The following is an 18353-nucleotide window of genomic DNA, read 5'->3' as shown; positions in this document are numbered from 1 at the left end:
AGAAGCCAATGTTCAAACAATACATCTCCTGTATGGATGGAGAATGATTGCTCAAGAGCACTTAAGAACAGAAACACATACAAGGTCTGACACTCGTTAAACCAATTAGTCTTAGCAAAAGAAAGAGAGCCATGTTGGGAAATCCCCTCTGCCTGTTGTGAGGTATTGCCTTTTCTGATGCGCTTTGCAAAATTCAGCGCAGGTGGTTGGACCAGTTTGTTCTCTGGCTGGACCCAAAGAGTATAAAAGGCAGAAGACATGAGGAGTGCTTTCCATCCAGACTGAGCTGAATCCCTCCAGACCACCAGCAGGACCAGCCTAGTAAGAGTTTTGTTTTATTAACGGTATTTTTGATATTATTGACTGGATGAATCGTCTCTGAACCCTCAGACGTCTGATTGACTAACAGCGGCGTTATCCAGGTTTTTGTTCGTCTGGGGTTTGGTTAACAGACAGACTCTGTGTTAGTTACCAACAGAGACAAAACATTTCATTGTGATGATTTTGAACTGTGGTGTAAAACCGTTAGTTTTAAAAACACATTTTGATGTGATGAACTGTTTCTTTTATTTCTGCCATGTCTTCATAAACGGTTGCTCCACACCAGACCGTGTGCATGACTTCACTTGTTCACAGCAACCCTTGTGTGGTTATCTCCCCCAGAAAGAGTCAACATGAAGCTCGAGTTGGTGCTGATGCTGGCTGTGGCGGCGCTGGCGCCCAGCCTCTCCGACAGCAGGATCGTCTCCGTGTGTGAGCTGAAAGATAAGCTGGGCCAGGCCATCCCCCACAGTGGAAAACCACAAAAACATGAACTGAAGCTGGCCAGAAGTGAGTAGGTTGGAGTGACATGGTGTTATATCAGAGAACGTTTATGATGCTCTGAGTGTTCATCACTAGTCAAGCGTGGAAGGAGAGGTGAGACAGCAACAGCTAGGCTCTTGTCTAAGACACCCACAAAAACCCTAACATGACAAGTAACCGAAGGTCCTCTGAAACCTTTAGCTGAACGAGTGTGTTGACTCCTCCTTCTCATCAGCTCCTTTTCCTGTTTTGTCTCGGTTGTTTTCACTGGCTGCAGTCGTCTGTGAGCTGAAGAGGATGTCCAACCTGAACACCAGCCTGGTAATAGGAGAAGGGAACCGCCAGCCCAAGACCACAAACAAACCACTGACTAGTCCACGTGCAACAGGAGGCACTCACGGACCTGCTGGCACTGTCGCACCGACTCCGTTTGCAGCTGATAACAGCACCGCTGCTGCGACTGGGGCTGCTTCAGCTACTACTGCAAGTGTTACTGCGTCAGCGCCAGTGTCCACCAATGCAACCACACCATCTGGTATCGTGAGACAGAAAAGGTCCGCCAAAAACAGGTCCGGGTCAGGAAACAAAGAGAAGAACAGGGATGACTCAGAGGAGAAAGAAAAAGAAGAAGACAGCAGCCAAGAGCAGGAAGACTCCTCTGATGATGACGACGATGATGATTCTGAAGAGGGCACCTACGGGATCTTCCAGCTGAGTGACGGCCATGCCTGTGAGTCCGGCTATCGCCCGTCTAGAAATCAGTGTCGTACTGACTGCTCAGGTGAGTTCATGCACGAGCAGCAACGCTCTCTGAGAAGAACCATTCAGCATTAACACGATTTCATTTGCTTGAAGCTTTCACCGATGACGACATCGAGGATGACATCAAGTGTTTTGTGGGGCGAGGCTATTGGAGGTGGGTCCCGGCACGAGCACACCTGGTCTTTCTGGTTTGTTCAGGGTTCACATCTAAATCACACACTGATGTCATCACACAACATGAGCTGGCAGCCAGTCCAACACGGCGTCTCAGTCTGGACTGACCTTCTCTTTTGTTCACAAGCAGAATCCTTCAGACAGTTTGGCAGGTATGAGGATGACGATGGAGCGTTGCATGAGTAGGGTTTGCAGCCCTGAGCAAATGTCTCTTTTTTCTAAACGAAGGGCTTAGGGACGTCTGCCTGCTCTTGCCTCAACGAAAAGCCCGAGTCTAAATCGTCCAGATTTGATGCCAAAGATGTTTCAAGTGAGACGCTGCCATCTTTGTTGTCTGCTTAGTCACAGTAACATCCCACCCACCAAACCAACCAAGCACTGTGATTGGCCCACCTAACCGATACAGGGCTGTGATTGGCAGGACACCAGAGTGGTCCAGCCTGCTAAGGCTCCGATGGAGCGTGATGGTTTTGCTCCTGCTACGGTCTGTCTAGATGTCTAGGCGACTACTTCTGACCTTTTGCTGAAAACACTTTACATTCACTTTGAAACCACGTCTGTTTCCAGTGTTGCACCCATGCTTCCTGGTTTTGCTGCTGTTTCAATGGTGACTTTGTTTTTCACGCAGGAGTGTCCTAGAGGATGTCTCTGGCCAGTGTGGTAATCCAGGGAACATCTTCAGCCAGTGCAGCTGAGTACCTGGCAACCCGTGTTCTACCGGCTGTTTTCCTCCCGGTGGTTCATCGCCTGATTTCTCTGTGATTTCTGTATTAACCCCATGCTCGTGGGAGGGAATCATACATTTATCACATTAAAGTCATTTAAAAATAGGTGTTTTGTTTCCCTGCTTTCTGTACTTAATAAATACCACACCTGTTATTAACATCAGTTATTCATATACTGTTAATGATTACTTGCTTGTGGGTTTTTATGGGTAACCAATAGATGCTCCAACCACCAAGTATCTCACTTATAAACCCTTGCATAGAATCCTTACTTGTGGATTTGGAGAAAGCGTTCGACTTTGATTTTGATTCTGAGTTTGAGTCAGAAAAGTGTAGAACGCCTTCTCCAGGTCAGGGATGAGGTCCTGAGATGAGCTCCCTTAGAGATAGAGTGAGAAGCTCGGTCCTCCGGGAGGGGCTCGGAGTAGATCCGCTGCTCCTCCACATGGAGAGGAGCCAGTTGAGGTGGCTCGGGCATTTGATTAGGATTCCTCCCTGGAGAGGTTTTCCGGGAATGTCCAACCGGGAGGAGGCCTAAAGGAAGACCCAGGACACGGTGGAGGGACTATGTCTCTCACCTGGTGAGGGAACGCCGTGGGATTCCCCCGGAGGAGCTGGCCCAAGTGGCTGGGGAGAGGGAAGTCTGAGCCTCTCGACTTAGGCTGCTGCCCCCACGACTCAACTGTGGATAAGTGGAAGAAAATGGATGGATGGATGGATGGATGGATGGATGGATGGATGGACGGATGGATGGATGGATGGATGATTAGAACCATAGCATTTATGGCTATGATGTGTACTAACCTCACTAAGATCAAGGCAATGCATTAAACCCATTACAAACCCATGGAAACATAACAATGTTAATTAAAACTTTAAATAAAATGTGACACAAATGACCCCTCTGTAACGAAGCTTCATCACGTTACACCATGCATGTGTACATTAAAGTATCTTTCCAGAGGGTTCCCCTTTCAGAATGTATGTGTGACTTTCCAAGATCCATAAAGTGATGATCTCATCATGCACTGTGATGTGATGTAAGCACCCCCCTGCCCCGCAGAGCTCCATGCAAACTGGAACTGAGCGCCGACCAGAACTAACCAACACGACACGACATGAGAATAATACTTAACCTCTTTAGCTCTGTTTGTCGGCCACAGAAGCACACAAATAAATAAATGTGAAGTCACCATCTTAAAAAAAATGGAAGGAGAAACTATTTGTGCGATATGCTTGTCAGCCACTAGATGGTGCCATCAGATAAGATAAATTATAAATAATTATAACTATAACTGAAAGGCTGTCAAATTAAATATGTTCTCTAATAAAATCACAACGATTCAAGCACCTTTTAAGCTTTTCTGTGTAGGATTTATCGACATATAAAAATATGGACGTAGCCCACCCATTGCTCCGCCAGGCGTAAATGGGAGGTTCCCACCACTGATTTTGTGACCAAGTCACACCCAGACAATCCAAAAATGGGAAAAGAGGTGGAGCTGAGGGCGGGGCTGTTATGTTTAGAACAGGGTTTGAACAAATGAAACCAATCTAGCTACTAGCTAACTCAGCTAACTCAAGAAGCTGAGGACACCACAACTTGCCCTTTGTATCTAAAGAAATCCATGATTAACATCGAAATGGCTGAACTTCTTCCGTGCTGTCGTTCTTTTTAAAACACAGAAACAGTTTTTTACCTGTTTTGTTGACCGAAACTGTTTCTGTGTTTTAAAAAGAACGACAGCACGGAATTAGAACCACGACACAGCATGAACACACCTAAGATGGCTGAACTTCTATTAACGTGGGGCCGAGGCCTTCCCCCAGAGCTAGCTCAGAAGTCACGTGGATGCTCATTAATTATTCCGATTTTTAAGCATTAAATTACACTTAAACAGAAGAGTAACAAAAAAGCTCACACCCCTCAGAGTTGTCATGAATGTAAGCTAGATCTAATAAACCTAAAATGGTTTCTTAACCAGGCTGTAAACATGTTTACTTCTGCTGCCAGACCCTAGGCCACACGTGTCAGACACAAGGCCCGCGGAGCTTTTTTTTTTGTGGTCCGCAAGATAAATATCAAAATTATATTAACACCGACCTGCTGGCCGATTCTACAGCAAACACTACAACTCCCATGATGCTTTGCGGCGTTAGCGCGGAGCCAAGCGCCCCCTCCTTTGTGTTTTTTTCCAGCGTCTGCTGCCGGTGTCTGCAGCTCTGCTGTCTCGACCCTAACCCTAACCCTAACCCTAACCCTGGATATAAACAAAGTAGTATTAAAAACTAACGGTGGCTTACAATGACAGCATGAGAATACTGCTGAAATACTCAAGGAGCTCCAGTGCGAGTCACATGTTTGTCAGTGTTGGGGTGTGTAATGATGTGTGGTATCTTATGTAGGGTTACTGGCCAACCCTGTCCACAGTACTGTCCGGTTTACATCAAAGCTGTGGAATCACTGGCTGAAACGTCTGTTAGACATTGAACATGTTAATGTGTTTTCATTGTGTGTTTTTGTAGTTGTTGTGTTGTTTGTCATGTGTTGGTGTGTTTCTTGTATATGGACCCCCGGCTCTGAATAAAAGGAAATCATCTTGGGTTCCTGTCTGCCGCCGTAGATGCTGGTTTATGCCGCTCCTGGTCTGGGGGCTTGATTTTATGTGACACATGATCAGAACGGTCCTTCTGCCTTTTATCCTCTGGTAGCATTTCTAGCTATCAGCCACTAGCCTGTGCTACATGCCATACAATGCGTTTTTCCTCCTTGTCCACATGGGGTTTCAGCCGTTAGTGAGAGGTTTCTTAGTTCTGTACTCCAGGATCTTAGCTGTTCAATCCAAGTTTATTAATAAAGCACCAAATCAGGACCAGAGTCGTCTCAAGGCCCTTCACACAGTAAACAACACAGGTCAGGTCATTAAGCCAGTCAGTAACATGTTTCCTACATAAGGAACCCAGCAGGTCGCATCGAGTCACTGACTAGTGTCAGTGTCTTTACAGCAATCCTCATACTAAGCAAGCATGCAGCGACAGTTGAGAGGAAAACTCCCTTTTAACAGGAAGAAACCTCCAGAGCATCCTGGCTCAGTACGGCTGTCCTGGCACTCACGAGTCCTCGTCCTCCATGCCCGGGTCTCCAGGTGGACCAACCGAGTTTTTTGATGGTCTGTCACTGACTGTCTCCACCAGTGTGCTGCTGACCTGACCTGCGCTACCGCTCCACATCACCCACCCCGAGGCTTCTGTTATGATGAAAGGTAATCCCGTACCCTCCAGCTGTGAGAGGACAGTGGTGTGGGTTACATCTGTGTCCTGATTCCCCTGCTGCTGTTCTCGCTAGCAGTCAGGTTCCTGGAAACCTCGACAGTTAATACTGTTTACTCCAGGGCTTTCCTTCATTCACTCGGGTTGACATGAATTCTCGAACTCGTGACCAAGATCGTGAGAGATACTAAGGAAGACAGCTCAGGTTGCCCTTCCTCTAAAGGACTACAATAAAAAACTGTGTTCTGTTGGTAAAGACCTGAGTCTTATGTTAGCATAAACCATGACCGTTCAGCATTGTAGCTTTCATCAAGCTTTTCTGGATGTGGGGCTGCGTTTTCTTATAAAGCGTACCCAGAAGCCTGAACGACACCCTAACAACCCATCAGGTACAGTTTGGTGAAGTTTTACAGCTTTTAAACAATAAGGTTTGGTTCTTTTTAGGGTTAATATCTGTGCACGAGGTGTGCTTGTATTACATGTGCTCTGTTTTCACTGCTGTGATTCCTGTTTTATGAAGAGACACTCTCACCTCGCCAGCTTTTCTCATTATTCATAAAAGTGGGCGTATACCGATGAGACCTTTTCCCTGAAACTCTAATAGTATCTGTTACATCCCCCGGAGCCTTCGGGGAGTGGTCTTTCTTCATGAGCTTTGTTCCTGTGGGTGGTACCTGCTGTGTTATATCAGTGATGCGGCACAGCGGCGTTTAGACGTGGACATCTCTGCTGTCGAGATGAAGGTACTGCTACTCGGTGTGGTAGGACTCCTGGGCTTCAGTCTGGCTGGAGCTCAGAATGTGACTAAATGCTCCCTGAAGAGTCAGCTGAAGGAGAAAATCGACAACCTGCCAGAGAAAATTAAGCAAGCAGGACTGACTGCAGACACCTTCGTGGCCAAGCGTGAGCACCTTTTTGTTACTTTAACTGTTTAAAAACGCTTTCCGTTTTCTAAGAGATGAAGGTTATGTTGAAAGAGAATTTCAGCAGTTTCCCGTTCTGCTGCCCAGTTTTCCTTCTGACGGCCATCCTGGTTCCTGGTTTGCAGACGTGAGACTTGTCTGCGTCTCAGTAAGCTGTAACAGTTGGTAATAACTCATGAGTGACGTCAGCAGGTGAATTTCTTAGGTGTTCTGACACTTTTCTTTAGCTTGTCCGTGTCCTCGCCTGCACTGCAGGGACTCTGGCATTTAGTTGGAATTTCAAACAAGTTCTAAAAATTCATCAGGCAAATTTCACCTGAAGATAGTCACAAAGTCTGGAACGCAACCCGATTTACATTTCTATGTGAGACGTCTTTGGGAACAGTTGGCCACCAGCCAAACCAGAGGGTTCAAATGAAGGCAACTGGACTTCTTTGGTTTCCTGAAGACATTTGGCTTCTCATCCGAGGAGCTTTGTCAGTTCTGACTGGGTTACGGGAGAGTCACGCTTATAAGCTGTCTGTTGTTATTTAACTAGCAGAAACTACTGTGAGTACCCCTCCTCTCTATCCCCTGATGAGTCGTTGTGTTGATTAGATGCAGGAAGGTGTGGCCTAGACTGAAACAGCTTAGGAATGAGATCCAAAGCTGCACTAGCTGCATTTCTCCTTTCCAGCACCTGTAGTGTAGCTTTGAGTCACCTTCCTGTGCCTAATCAACACAACGGCCTCACAATAGAGGCTAACTCAGGGGGTGAAGAGGAGGGGTATTCAGCATAGTTCCTACTCATTAGCAACAATAGACAGCTACAGCTTATAAGCTTGACACTCCCATGTTCCCTTCAGAACATGACCTGGACGCCTGAGAACCTTCACCAGCATGCTGACCACCGCTGAAGCTACAGAGAGTCTGGCGGGTATTTAAGAAAGAGAATCTCACATTCTCGGCACGTCTAAGTATGATTGAAACTGAAGTAGTAGACTGTGGTCGTAGGAGAAACTGTGCATTGCTTTAGCCCAGATGCAGATGAGTGAAGTTTTATTTCCCAGGATTTCTCACAAACACGTACGTGACCAATCAAAGTGATTCTGTTAACGTTTTCACCAACAGCAACGTTCAGGTGGACGTACGCTGAAGACTGACTCAAAACCACACAGGAACACATAAATGTCCCAGCTTGTTCCAAGAACTGGAACAATTGTTGTGCATGTCTGAGTTTCTGGTGAGGGTGGGCCAGAGGGGCGGAGTCACACATTTACACAGATAGCAGCAGTAGCTAAAACCTCTGGTTAGGCTTAAATCTTCCTATGGTAGCAAACAGCTGAGGGTCCAGCATGAAGCTCCAGAGATGAAAACAACAGAAACAAGCTCGAAAAGAGAAGAGCTGTGGTTTTCTGCTGCAAAGCTCCAGTCAGGTAACCGCAGCACCTGGAGGACGAGATCCCAGACTCTTCACAAGTGTCCGTCTCACAGATCAGTTTCTAGGTCGGGCATCGTTGCGTTCCTCTGAACAGAGGTTCAGAAGGAATAATAATGGCTTACGGGGAATAGGACGTAACTGTTAACGGAGACACCAGAGGACAGCTTCATAACGGAAACTCGAGTGTCTGGAGACTCGAGCCGCATCACAACAGGTATTCAGCTACGTTGTGTTTCAGGTGGGAGAACGTGTGACTCAGGCCCGCCTAACAAACCAACAACCCAAAGGCATTCATGAAGAAGAATCATGCTGTAGAGAACGTGCTAGGGGTCAGAGGTCATGATCATCAGCCTTGCTGATCAGGCTGTGAGGCAGAGGACACTTCAGGTGAGGTTAGAGAAGTTGTGTTAAGTCCTCGGGTTCAGCTGTTGCCTTTCCTGCGTGCTTCTCCTTGTGAGTGAACATTAGAAACGGTGTGAGGCCAAAAACTCGTCTGGGAGACTAAACACGATCCGATTCTTCCATCTTTCAGTTGTCTGTTATGTGGAGAACGGTTCAAACTTCAGCACCAGTGCTGTGACTGAGCTGAGTCATGACCGTGGAAGTCCTGCCAGCGGGCCCAGCCGGAAGCGCCGCGACACCCTCGATTTGCTGAGCAATGGGGACGAAAAGAAGAACGCGACCCTTTACGGCCTTTTCCAGCTCCCCGGGGACCCAGTTTGCAATGACAACAACAGTCCCAATGTGTGTGGCATGGACTGCAGACGTACGTTTTATGGCTTAAACCTTCTTAAATCTGTACTAATAACGTGCAAACGCACGGAGGTTCAGTTCTCACAGCATTTCTGATCTCAACAAGGTGCCACGGCTCATTAACTTTAGAAAACCGCTCGCTCTCTCACCAGGCTTGACCGATGACAAGATAGACGACGACATCCACTGTGTGTTGACTCTCATCGCCAAAATTGTGTATGTTATCATTTTCATTGATTTCTATGTAATAGTAAGTTTCATTGTTAACACTAACATCAGTGCAAATGCAGTGAATTTATAATTTAACCTGACCCCGGCTTTCCACCGGAGCCGTCAGCAGCGCGAGTCGGCCGCGTCTCAGGAGCAGCATGTCGCGGCCTTTACGCGCCGGTTCTATTTTCTACGCGCGACGCCTCTGAAACGGGTCAAGTTCGACATTTTTGGGGAAGGAAAGACAGGAAATCGGACGCGGAAATGGAGAGAAGCTCCCGAGATTTTCTGAATAAAGAACGTACTGCCTTCCGGTTGCTTTACTTTAAAAAAGACGTTACTAACTGTGCGTCCCCGTGAGAAGTTATCACCTAGCTAGCGGTCTCCTTTGTTTTTCAGGTCCGTATTGGCGATTATAAAACGGACAGAACATAAAACACAAACCATGTTGTAGTTTTCTCCTGCTTGTTGTTGTGTTTACTGACGAAGTCACTCGTGTGACTTCGTGCTCGGTCGGTGACAGCTGCTCCCCTGCTGCTTTGCGTCTCGTGGGAAGGGCCAAGCAGCAGCTTACGTGAGCAAGACGTGCTGCTGCAGTAACGTGCTGCTGACGGCTCCCGTGGAAACCCGGGGTTACAGCCGAAGTTAGCTTTTCTCAGGTGCTAAAGCTCAATTCCTGAGACCTTGCTCCCTTTTCTCACAACATCAAACACAAAACCTCTCGTTCCTCTTGCTAAATCAAACTTTCGCCTCATAACAGGTATGTATGTAATTTAGAGTAATTTTGAGTAATTTAGAGTAATTTAGAGTAATTTAGAGTATTGTGTTTATGATCTGAGAGAAGCGTTTGATTTTGAGCACAGCTAAAACTGTTTTGTGGTGAAAGTTTGATTCAGCAAGAGGAACGAGAGGTTTTGTGTTTGATGTTGTGAGAAAAGGGAGCAAGGTGTCAGGAACTGAGCTTTAGCACCAGAGACAAACTGTAATCTTGCTCTTCCTCTTCGTCCTCCTTTTTCTCTTTCTTGCCCTCCTCCTCATCCCCCACCTCGCATACGCACCCGTCCTCGTCCTCTCATGAATTCTTCTATCCGTTGTCACACTTTCTCATTCCCACCGTCAACAACCTGTTTGCTCTCTGAACTCGCTCTTACTGGATCTTTTGAAACAAGTGAGATCTACTTTGACTGATTGTGTCCAGTCACTGACATTTGTGCTCTTGTTATGGGTGAATGTGCCGCTTGTGTTTACCGTTATGGACGACACGAGTGAGAATGTGTTTGAGAGTGAGAATGCATTTAGAGTTTTGCTAAACCGTGTGAAACGTTTAAGGTTTGGACAACGGGCTCAACTGTTAGCTTAATGAGTTCAAGCAACTGAGAACTTTCCTCGTGTGCCAAAGCTTCCTCTCTCCATGAAGTCTGATAGAATATGCCCAAGATACAAATCCATAAATATCTATTGATAATCAATAGATAAAAAGTTTTCAGTGTATTTATCCGTGATTGTGCATTTCTATAAATGTATGACTGTCTTCTTAAACAGCGAACAAGGCTTTGGAGCTCAGAACATCCAGGAGTTAACAAAAGTGTAAGTTTAATATATTTATATATTTATATGAGTCATCTTAAATATTAAAGGTGCATCATGTAGAAACGAAGTAAAAACCACATCCTGTGGTTAAACGTGGAGCTTTTTGCCGGCCGTCGTCTTCTTCCCAAAGTGGGCGCTGCAGCATTAGCTCGCAGGAGACACAGCACCCCCACCCTCACTGATGGTAAACAGTCGATACGGCCCTCCTTCCTTTGTTTTAGGAGAAAAACTGACAACCCAGCAGCTGGATATGAAGCATGTCTCAGTAGAAGCTTCCCTCCAGAATGACGGAAACATCAGACTTTTGGGATTGTCTCACTACATTCTTACATGGTGCACCTTTAACATGTTTTCATATTTCACTTAAGATTCTCTAAGAGTTTTGTAAAATACAGACATGGATGCATTTGCTGGCATGCAGTTCCTGTTAAGTTAAAAAGAAAAACCCACAGTCACTGAAATAAGTAGAAAATAACACAAAAACCAAAATATCAATAGTTAAGATCAATCTGAACCAGGAAGATCTGTAAGAGGTCAGTGGAGCAGGCGAGAGACGTGGTAGAGGACGGGCGTGGGTAGTGAATGCAGGTAGGGTTCCAGCCAAGGGTCAGACGTTAAGCGAGGTGGAGGAGGGACACAAGGTCGATGGTCGATGGATCAGGCAGGAAGGAAGGCTGGAAGATCTGAAAGCGAGGGCGTTCAATAATCTGGCAATGCTTGGAGAGCAGGCCGGAGCTTTGTAGCAGGAGAGGCAGGTGTGTGTCATGAGCTTGATGAGGGGACCAGGTGTGATGAATGAAGGCTGATGAGGTGCATGGAGGTCAGGGCGTGGCAGGATCATGACACTCAGGGCTCAGGAAAATATTGTTTCATTCAAACCTTTCACAAGGTGCCATCAAAAACCTATCAAACGATTTTCTGGTTCGATGGCGAACGGAGATGGCGAAGGTTGCATTGATTGTCATTCCTGCAGTCTTATTTTATGTTTTGAGGAGCGTTTTTGAGATTTAGTTTTGCTCTGAGTGGAACATGTTGGAATGTTCTCCTGACATTAATGATGTCACAAAAAGCTGGTAAAATCAGAATCAGAATTATTGCCATGTAGGTCAGGTCTCTACTAGGAATTTGCTGCGGTGGCAATGTGCAAACATACATTTAAGTCAAAGTCAGGTCAGGTAAAAACGCCAGTGTGTTTCAGTCCACCTCGTGGTGCGACCACACCCCAACCTGGACTATCTGAAACCCTAACCCTATCTGAAAACGGACCTGTCCTTGGATGTTTCAGCCATGCGGGCGGACTTTGCAGGACTAGAAGGCACGGTAACAGAAGTGGAGAGGTCTCTTTCCACATTTACAGATGATGTTGTTCAAGTCCAAGCTAAAACGGATGCCATGTCAAAGGAGATGGCTTGTGTTGGAAAACAAATGTGCCATGTGACATGGTACGGTAATAGCATACGCCTAGTTCAGGTGCTGGATCACAATGTTGTAACTGCTGCAGATGTGTCTACGCTCCTCATGGAGCCATTTCAGCTTGAGAAGGAACTGCTGGTGGACAGATTTCATCTGTCGTGGTCTCCAAGACCTGCCGCACGGGGACGCCCCCGCCCCATGATCGTCTGCTTACATCACTACGTGGATACTGCCAAGTTTCTTCAGGAAGCCAGGGAACTGCGACAAACACAGATACGCAATATGGTTATCTCTGTCTTCCCTGACAACACCGCCAAGATAGCCCGGGCTCGTGCAGCTTTCAACGACCTTCTGCGTCAACTCTGGAGCATCGAAGGAGCTCGGTTTGGTATCTTTCATCCCGCTAAGCTTCGCTTCACGTGCCAAGGAGGGCAACGGGATTTCATCTCACCGAAGGACGCTGGGGATAATTTCAAAACCATGGTTCCAAAATGGAGACACAGCTGGTGTCGATATTTGTTCTTTTCCTCTTTCTTCTGGAGCCAAACTGGACTTAGACTAGATGATCATTGAGGTGAGTGACTTGTTTTTAGGGCTATTTGGCTTTGTTTGGCTTGTCCAGAGACGGAGAATATTCGTGCTGGTATTGTTACTTGCACCTTGTGTTTTGCTTACAGTGGCTCTGTTGGAGCGCCGGTTGGAGATGGTTTGATCCATTATCTGGAGCGTATTCTTTTTGGTTCGCTCCATGGGGAGCCACATGGCTCATTTGGGGAGGGAGACGTTTGCTTGTATTTGTGTGTGATTCTCTTTTTCTTCTATGGGGATGGTGACTTGATTTATTTTGTCATTTCATCTTTGTGTACTTGTCATGGCTAGTACTTTTGGTCGTTCCGGTGGTATCAGATTTTTGTCTTGGAATGTGAGGGGTATGAATAACCCAGATCTAAGGTATTCTCTCATTTAAAACTCTAATGTGGAGTTTTTACAGGAGAACTATCTACAGCGTAAAGATCATGCTAAGCTCAGATGTCCGTAGCAGGGGCAGTGTTTGATTCCAGGACCAGAGGGGGGGCCATCTTGATTAACAAAAAATACAGTTTGTGGCCTTTAAGACCACAGCTGACAAAAACAGGAGATATCTGACTGCTGTAGTCGACGTGCTTAATGTTCCTGTTCTTTTGGTTAAAGTGTATGCGCTCAATTTTGATAAATCAAGTTTCATGAACAACGTTTTAGTAGCCTCTCTTTTCTCGACACTCTTTTTCTGATACTAAGTGGTGATTCAAGTTGTGTTATTGATCCCGTTTTGGATGGATCGCACCGTCGTACTCTGTCTCAACTGTCTATGTCTAAATCTACGGCTGAATTCATGTCTCAAAGCGGATTTATTGGTTCTTGGAGATCTTCCATACCTACAACTACAGCTTATTCTTTTTCTTTCTCATGGTCATCAATTTTTTGAAGTACTGAAAACTTTCTGTGGACAGTTCTCTTCCCCGAAGGTGCTGGCGTCTGAATACCATCCAATCATATCTCTGACGCCGTGACGCTGCTCTCGTGGCCTGCCTGTATCTGCTTTGTTCTACACGTCTTTGTGTTTAACCAAGTTTCTTGCTTCAGGACGCTGGGGCACTGACAGTAAAGTTGATTCTGGTGCCCATTTCTCCTTTTCCTCATCCCGGAGTTTAATTCTTCACTGCTGTCAGACGACAGTTTTGTCACCTTTATTAAATCCACATTCGACAACTTTATGACATATAATGACAACTAACTTTTAAAGCATACTTGCACGGCTAAATACTTTCTTTGTCTGCTCATTCCGGTAAAGATTATAAAACCAAACTCTAAAATTTGACTACACCACTTTACGATATAGATAGACAAGTTATAACCGACCTCGCTCCTGATTTACATAAAAGACGATTTGATCTACAGACTGAATTTAATCTATGCTCTACTCTCGATGCCGATCCACCGTTACTTCGTACACGTTTAACCTGTTATGAGCACGGGGATAAGCCGAGTAATCTTGGTCCATTAATTGAGACGTTGGGCTTCCTCTCAGTTGATATCTCAGGTTAAAGACACAGCTGGTAATTTGGTTTCCGGTCCTAAAGAGGTGAGTGAGGTGTTTAAAGATTGTTATACCACTTTGTAGACTTCAGAATCTACTGCTAATCATTGCGAAGTGGATTTATTTTTGGACACTCTGAGAGATGCCCACTGTTGCAGGAGCGCCCCCCAAAAATGTTGATAAGGGTGGCCAGATGGGGCCGAAGAAAGTTTTGGGGAGGCACACCAAATTGGTCCTTATTGTAGCTCTGAAAGAGTTTAGCCTGTAGTGATGCATTGCATTGCTTCTTTATTCTTTTTGATTTAAAAAACGTGTTAAAAAAAACTTTAAGTTCAGTTATTTGAAATGTTTTTTTCAAAATTTATTTTAGAAATTTATTTATTTATTTATTTTGTTTAATTCACCTGTTGCTGTCTTCATAAAAAACTGTGAAGATAAACTTTTTTTCAGTGGTGAGCAGCAGAAACATACAGTTAGGGTATTGAAAAATTCAGGATCATAAGCATTTGGAGCGTAAGCTGAAACAAGGGCTATTCGGATTCCATTTAAACATATTTTAGCGATCGTGATCCGCCCTTTATTGTCTGCCCAAGAATCAATAAAATTAAATTTCAAGTTCCTTTTACATACCAACATGACACCTTTTGATTTTGTTGTTGCCGAAGGGCTAGCAATAACACGGTAAAACTTATTCGCAAAACGACCTACATCCTTAGACAGCAAATGTGATTCCTGGATCATGGCAAAATCTGTATTTCGTTTTCGCAAAAAATCTAACCCTAACCCCTTTTATACGGAATGTTAAGACCGCTGGCATTAAGGGAAATACAGTTGAGACCTGTCATCTTATGTGTGATAACCTCCTAATTAAAAGCTTAAGCTCCGGACCCCAAAAATAACCCCAGCTGAACTTTTTAGAACAAAAACTAAACCTCGTGAACAAAACTTGGAGTGGAGGCTACCAGTAACCTCCATCAACTCTATTTGGACCAAAATCTGGAAAACTAAACCCCAAATACCCACAGCTAGCTGAGCCACCCACATCGCCATACAACATGCAAAACTGGTGTCAAGATCAGCCTCCAAATATCACCCACCCAATGTCAAAATGAGACAAAAGCATTTCTTTAGATTCTTAATCAAAATAGCCAGCAAGCTTCTTCATTTAAGGCATAGGAAACAAACAAGAAACAACCCTCCCATTGTCTGCACATTACCCATTAGACCACGCTCATTTCAGGTTTTTGATGCATTGTGTTGCCTTCCTTGGGTCTTCAAAACGATGCTTAGTCCCGTTAGGAGCTGTGAAGAACAGCGTGGCCGGGTATCCAATCCCGAATGGGATGTTGGCCTGATGGAACAAGCGCTTCCATTCCGCAAAGGACTGATGACGTGCCTGCGTTGCCCTGGAGAAACCTTGGTAGAAGCTGATTTTGTGGTCCTGCCAGCGCACGTCCCCCATCTCCCCAGCAATTCTCCACACCCGCTCCTTCTCCTGGAATCTCAAAAAGCGGACCACCAAGGGCCTCGGGGGAGCTCCAGGCTTTAGTGGTGCGATCGATCTGTGTGCCCGCTCCATCTCCAGGCCCCCTTCAAACTGGATGTTTAGAATCCCTGGAAGCACTTTCTTAAGGAAGGAAATAGCATCCTTGCCCTCTGTCTTCTTGGGAAAGCTGAAGATACGGAGATTTAGACGCCTTTCTCTATCCTCCAACTCAGCCAGCTTCAACGTTAGAGCTTCAACATCAGTCGCTGTCACCAGGGGGGATTCTCCCCGCTGTTTCTCTGTTTCCTCCAGCACGTCTAAGCGAGCCTCCGCACTGTTTACCCGTGTTAGCACATCAGCTAGCTTCCCTTCCAAGGCTGAGACCGCTCTCCGCCTCTCCACCAGTTGGCTCCTGATATCGGCGAAATTCTTCGTTTGATCCTCAAAATCTTTGACTGGTCCGCAGCCAGCTTCACAAGGAGCTGCATTATTCTGGCATCCGGTTCCGTGGCGAAGTTGTCTGTCGGGCCCGTCTGCTGGGCCGTTTTGGGGCTAGCATTAGCGGTAGCCTTAAACAGCGTCTGCTGCAGTGGCGCCCCTGTGGTGCTTTTCTTGTAGTTCGGCATCTTATCCACACTTATAATGTTTAAAAATGTTGTAAACTCCTCTGAGAGCAATAAAAAAGGCTTGAAAGTGACCCAAAAGCATAAAAAGGCTGAAGCGATGTGAGAGCCCGGTTATCAAGCAGCCATCCTACAAGACAACTGTCTCAAAGGCAGCCCAAAGGTCCAGCATGACCAGCATGACCAGCACAACTGGCTTCCTATTGACCACTGCCCTAACTTTGTCATCATGAACCTTCAGGAGAGCCGATTCAGTGGTGTAGCGTCACCTAAAACCAGATTGGAAGGTTGTCTAGAAGTTGTTGAACCTGATTAAAAACTGTTTTTTCTAGAACCTTAGAAAAAAAGGAAAATTTTGAAATGGGTCCAAAATTTGAGAGAAGAGAGGGATCCCTGTGGGGTTTTTGAGTAGGGGCCGGACCCCTGCATGCTTCAAACCCAATGGAAAACACCAGGACTTAGGGAAGAGTTAAACAGAGCATGGATAAGGTGTCCAATAAAATAAATAAACAACTTATGGACTTAGACGCCCATTGGGTGGTCAGTTAGAAGAGCTTGGGAACAAGAGTTAGGTTGATGATGGGAAGCTGCAGTGTCCAACGTCTGTTGTAGTGCATCAAGTTCTCGGTTACAACCTGTTCAGTGTAAGGTCCTATAAAGAGCTCACTATTCAAAACCTCGCCTGTGTAGAGTTGGTCCACGTGGTGGATCAGTGTGACCAGATTCAGATTTCAGATTTCAGATTTATTGGCCAAGTAAAAGTACATTTACAAGGAATTTGTCTTCGGTAGATGTTCGCTCTCTAAAACATACAACAACCACAATAAATGAGAATAAAAATACCTAAAAACACATAAGAACATGTATACCCACACACAGTCACAGTCACTTGTTCTACTCATGTCGGGAACTCTATGGCATCAGAATACTGTGCCTGTTGTTTGTTTTCTTGTGTTTTCATGTGTTGTTTCTATGAACATGTAAAATAAAATAAAAACCATCAGACATCTGAATAATCAGTGTCAGAAAGAAAGTCTCCGATGAAGCTCACCAAGATGCCCATCAAACACATCGCCTGGCCTCCCACAGCAAACTGGAAATTACCAGCTGGTTCCACTTGGCTTACCAACAGGACCACAGTAACCCTCAGTGGTAACACCCGCTACATTAGGAGCCTGAATCTTACGTTCTGCCTCTGTCACACATGGTAAAATACACCGCCCAGCCAAAACAAGTCTCTACCTGGCAAACAGGTAGGAGCCTCCTATTGGCTGATTGCTGCAGGTACTTCACATTACTGGTGCAATGACCTGTTCTCGTTTCTACCACCACCATGTGGACAGACACATCTGGTGGTGGTAGAAAGGATGTTAGTCAGAATTGTCCAAATGACATTCATACAAGTCAGTTTTTAAAATAACGACCAGATCAAGTAGGAATTATATTTAAGGACATTCACAATAACATCTGCACTCATTTAGCGTCTCGTTCCATGAAGGTGTGTCCATCCTTCAGGTTAACCCTGACCGGTTATCGGTGGTTACAACTTGTTGTCTTTGACAGAAACTCTAAACAGGCCATGGGCAAATCTAATCAAAGGCATTTTAAAGTTTTCAACCGTAATTTAAAAATTCTTTTACTATTTTCGAGTTATTTTAGTGACTCTTGTGGGTTTTTGTTTCTTTGATGGAAAGCTTTGTTTACATGTATGAAGTGATGCTGATGCTCTGTTTGTTTGCAGGTTCAGGCTCATGATGCAGCCGCAGTGCAAAAACGCCCACTATGACGTCTACTTCCACGAGTGTCACTAGTTTCTTACAGTTAGCTCCTTAAACGCCGCTGGACTGCTCAGGCTTGTTTCTCAGCAGTGATGAATGAATAAAAGCATGAAGCATGTAGCTCCTGTTGTTGATGATGTTGAAAGTAGTAAAACTTGTTTTCCTGTTACCTGAATAGATCATTAAACTGCCCCCGTGCTCCATGGCTGGAGACTGATGCCACCTGAGGGCCATGCAGGCTCACATTATTCTCTCTCTCTCTCTCTCTCTCTCTCTCTCTCTCTCTCTCTCTCTCTCTCTCTCTCTCTCTCTCTCTTTCTCTCTCTCTCTCTCTTCTCTCTCTCT

The 18353-nt window shown here is 45.4% G+C and overlaps 2 protein-coding genes across 2 annotated transcripts; both read left to right on the top strand.

The window, feature by feature from the left end:
* The first annotated feature begins 227 nt into the window (after positions 1-227).
* LOC107397197 (uncharacterized) lies at positions 228-2570 on the top strand. Its single transcript, XM_015977120.3, has 5 exons — positions 228-321; positions 664-831; positions 1082-1585; positions 1660-1720; positions 2369-2570. The coding sequence occupies exons 2-5, from the start codon at positions 675-677 to the stop codon at positions 2433-2435; spliced, it is 789 nt and encodes a 262-aa protein (XP_015832606.3). The 5' UTR covers positions 228-321; positions 664-674; the 3' UTR covers positions 2436-2570.
* Positions 2571-6437: 3867 nt separating this feature from the next.
* LOC107397198 (alpha-lactalbumin) lies at positions 6438-18128 on the top strand. Its single transcript, XM_015977122.3, has 5 exons — positions 6438-6638; positions 8611-8844; positions 8984-9047; positions 10584-10628; positions 17972-18128. Exons 1-5 carry the CDS (start codon positions 6473-6475, stop codon positions 18039-18041), a joined length of 579 nt encoding a protein of 192 aa, XP_015832608.3. The 5' UTR covers positions 6438-6472; the 3' UTR covers positions 18042-18128.
* Positions 18129-18353: the final 225 nt, after the last annotated feature.

The sequence above is a fragment of the Nothobranchius furzeri genome, chromosome 7 (assembly GCF_043380555.1).
Source record: "Nothobranchius furzeri strain GRZ-AD chromosome 7, NfurGRZ-RIMD1, whole genome shotgun sequence".
Classification (NCBI taxonomy): domain Eukaryota; kingdom Metazoa; phylum Chordata; class Actinopteri; order Cyprinodontiformes; family Nothobranchiidae; genus Nothobranchius; species Nothobranchius furzeri.
The sequence above is the reverse complement of the archived record's forward strand: the minus strand, read 5'-3'. Positions and strand labels throughout refer to the sequence as shown.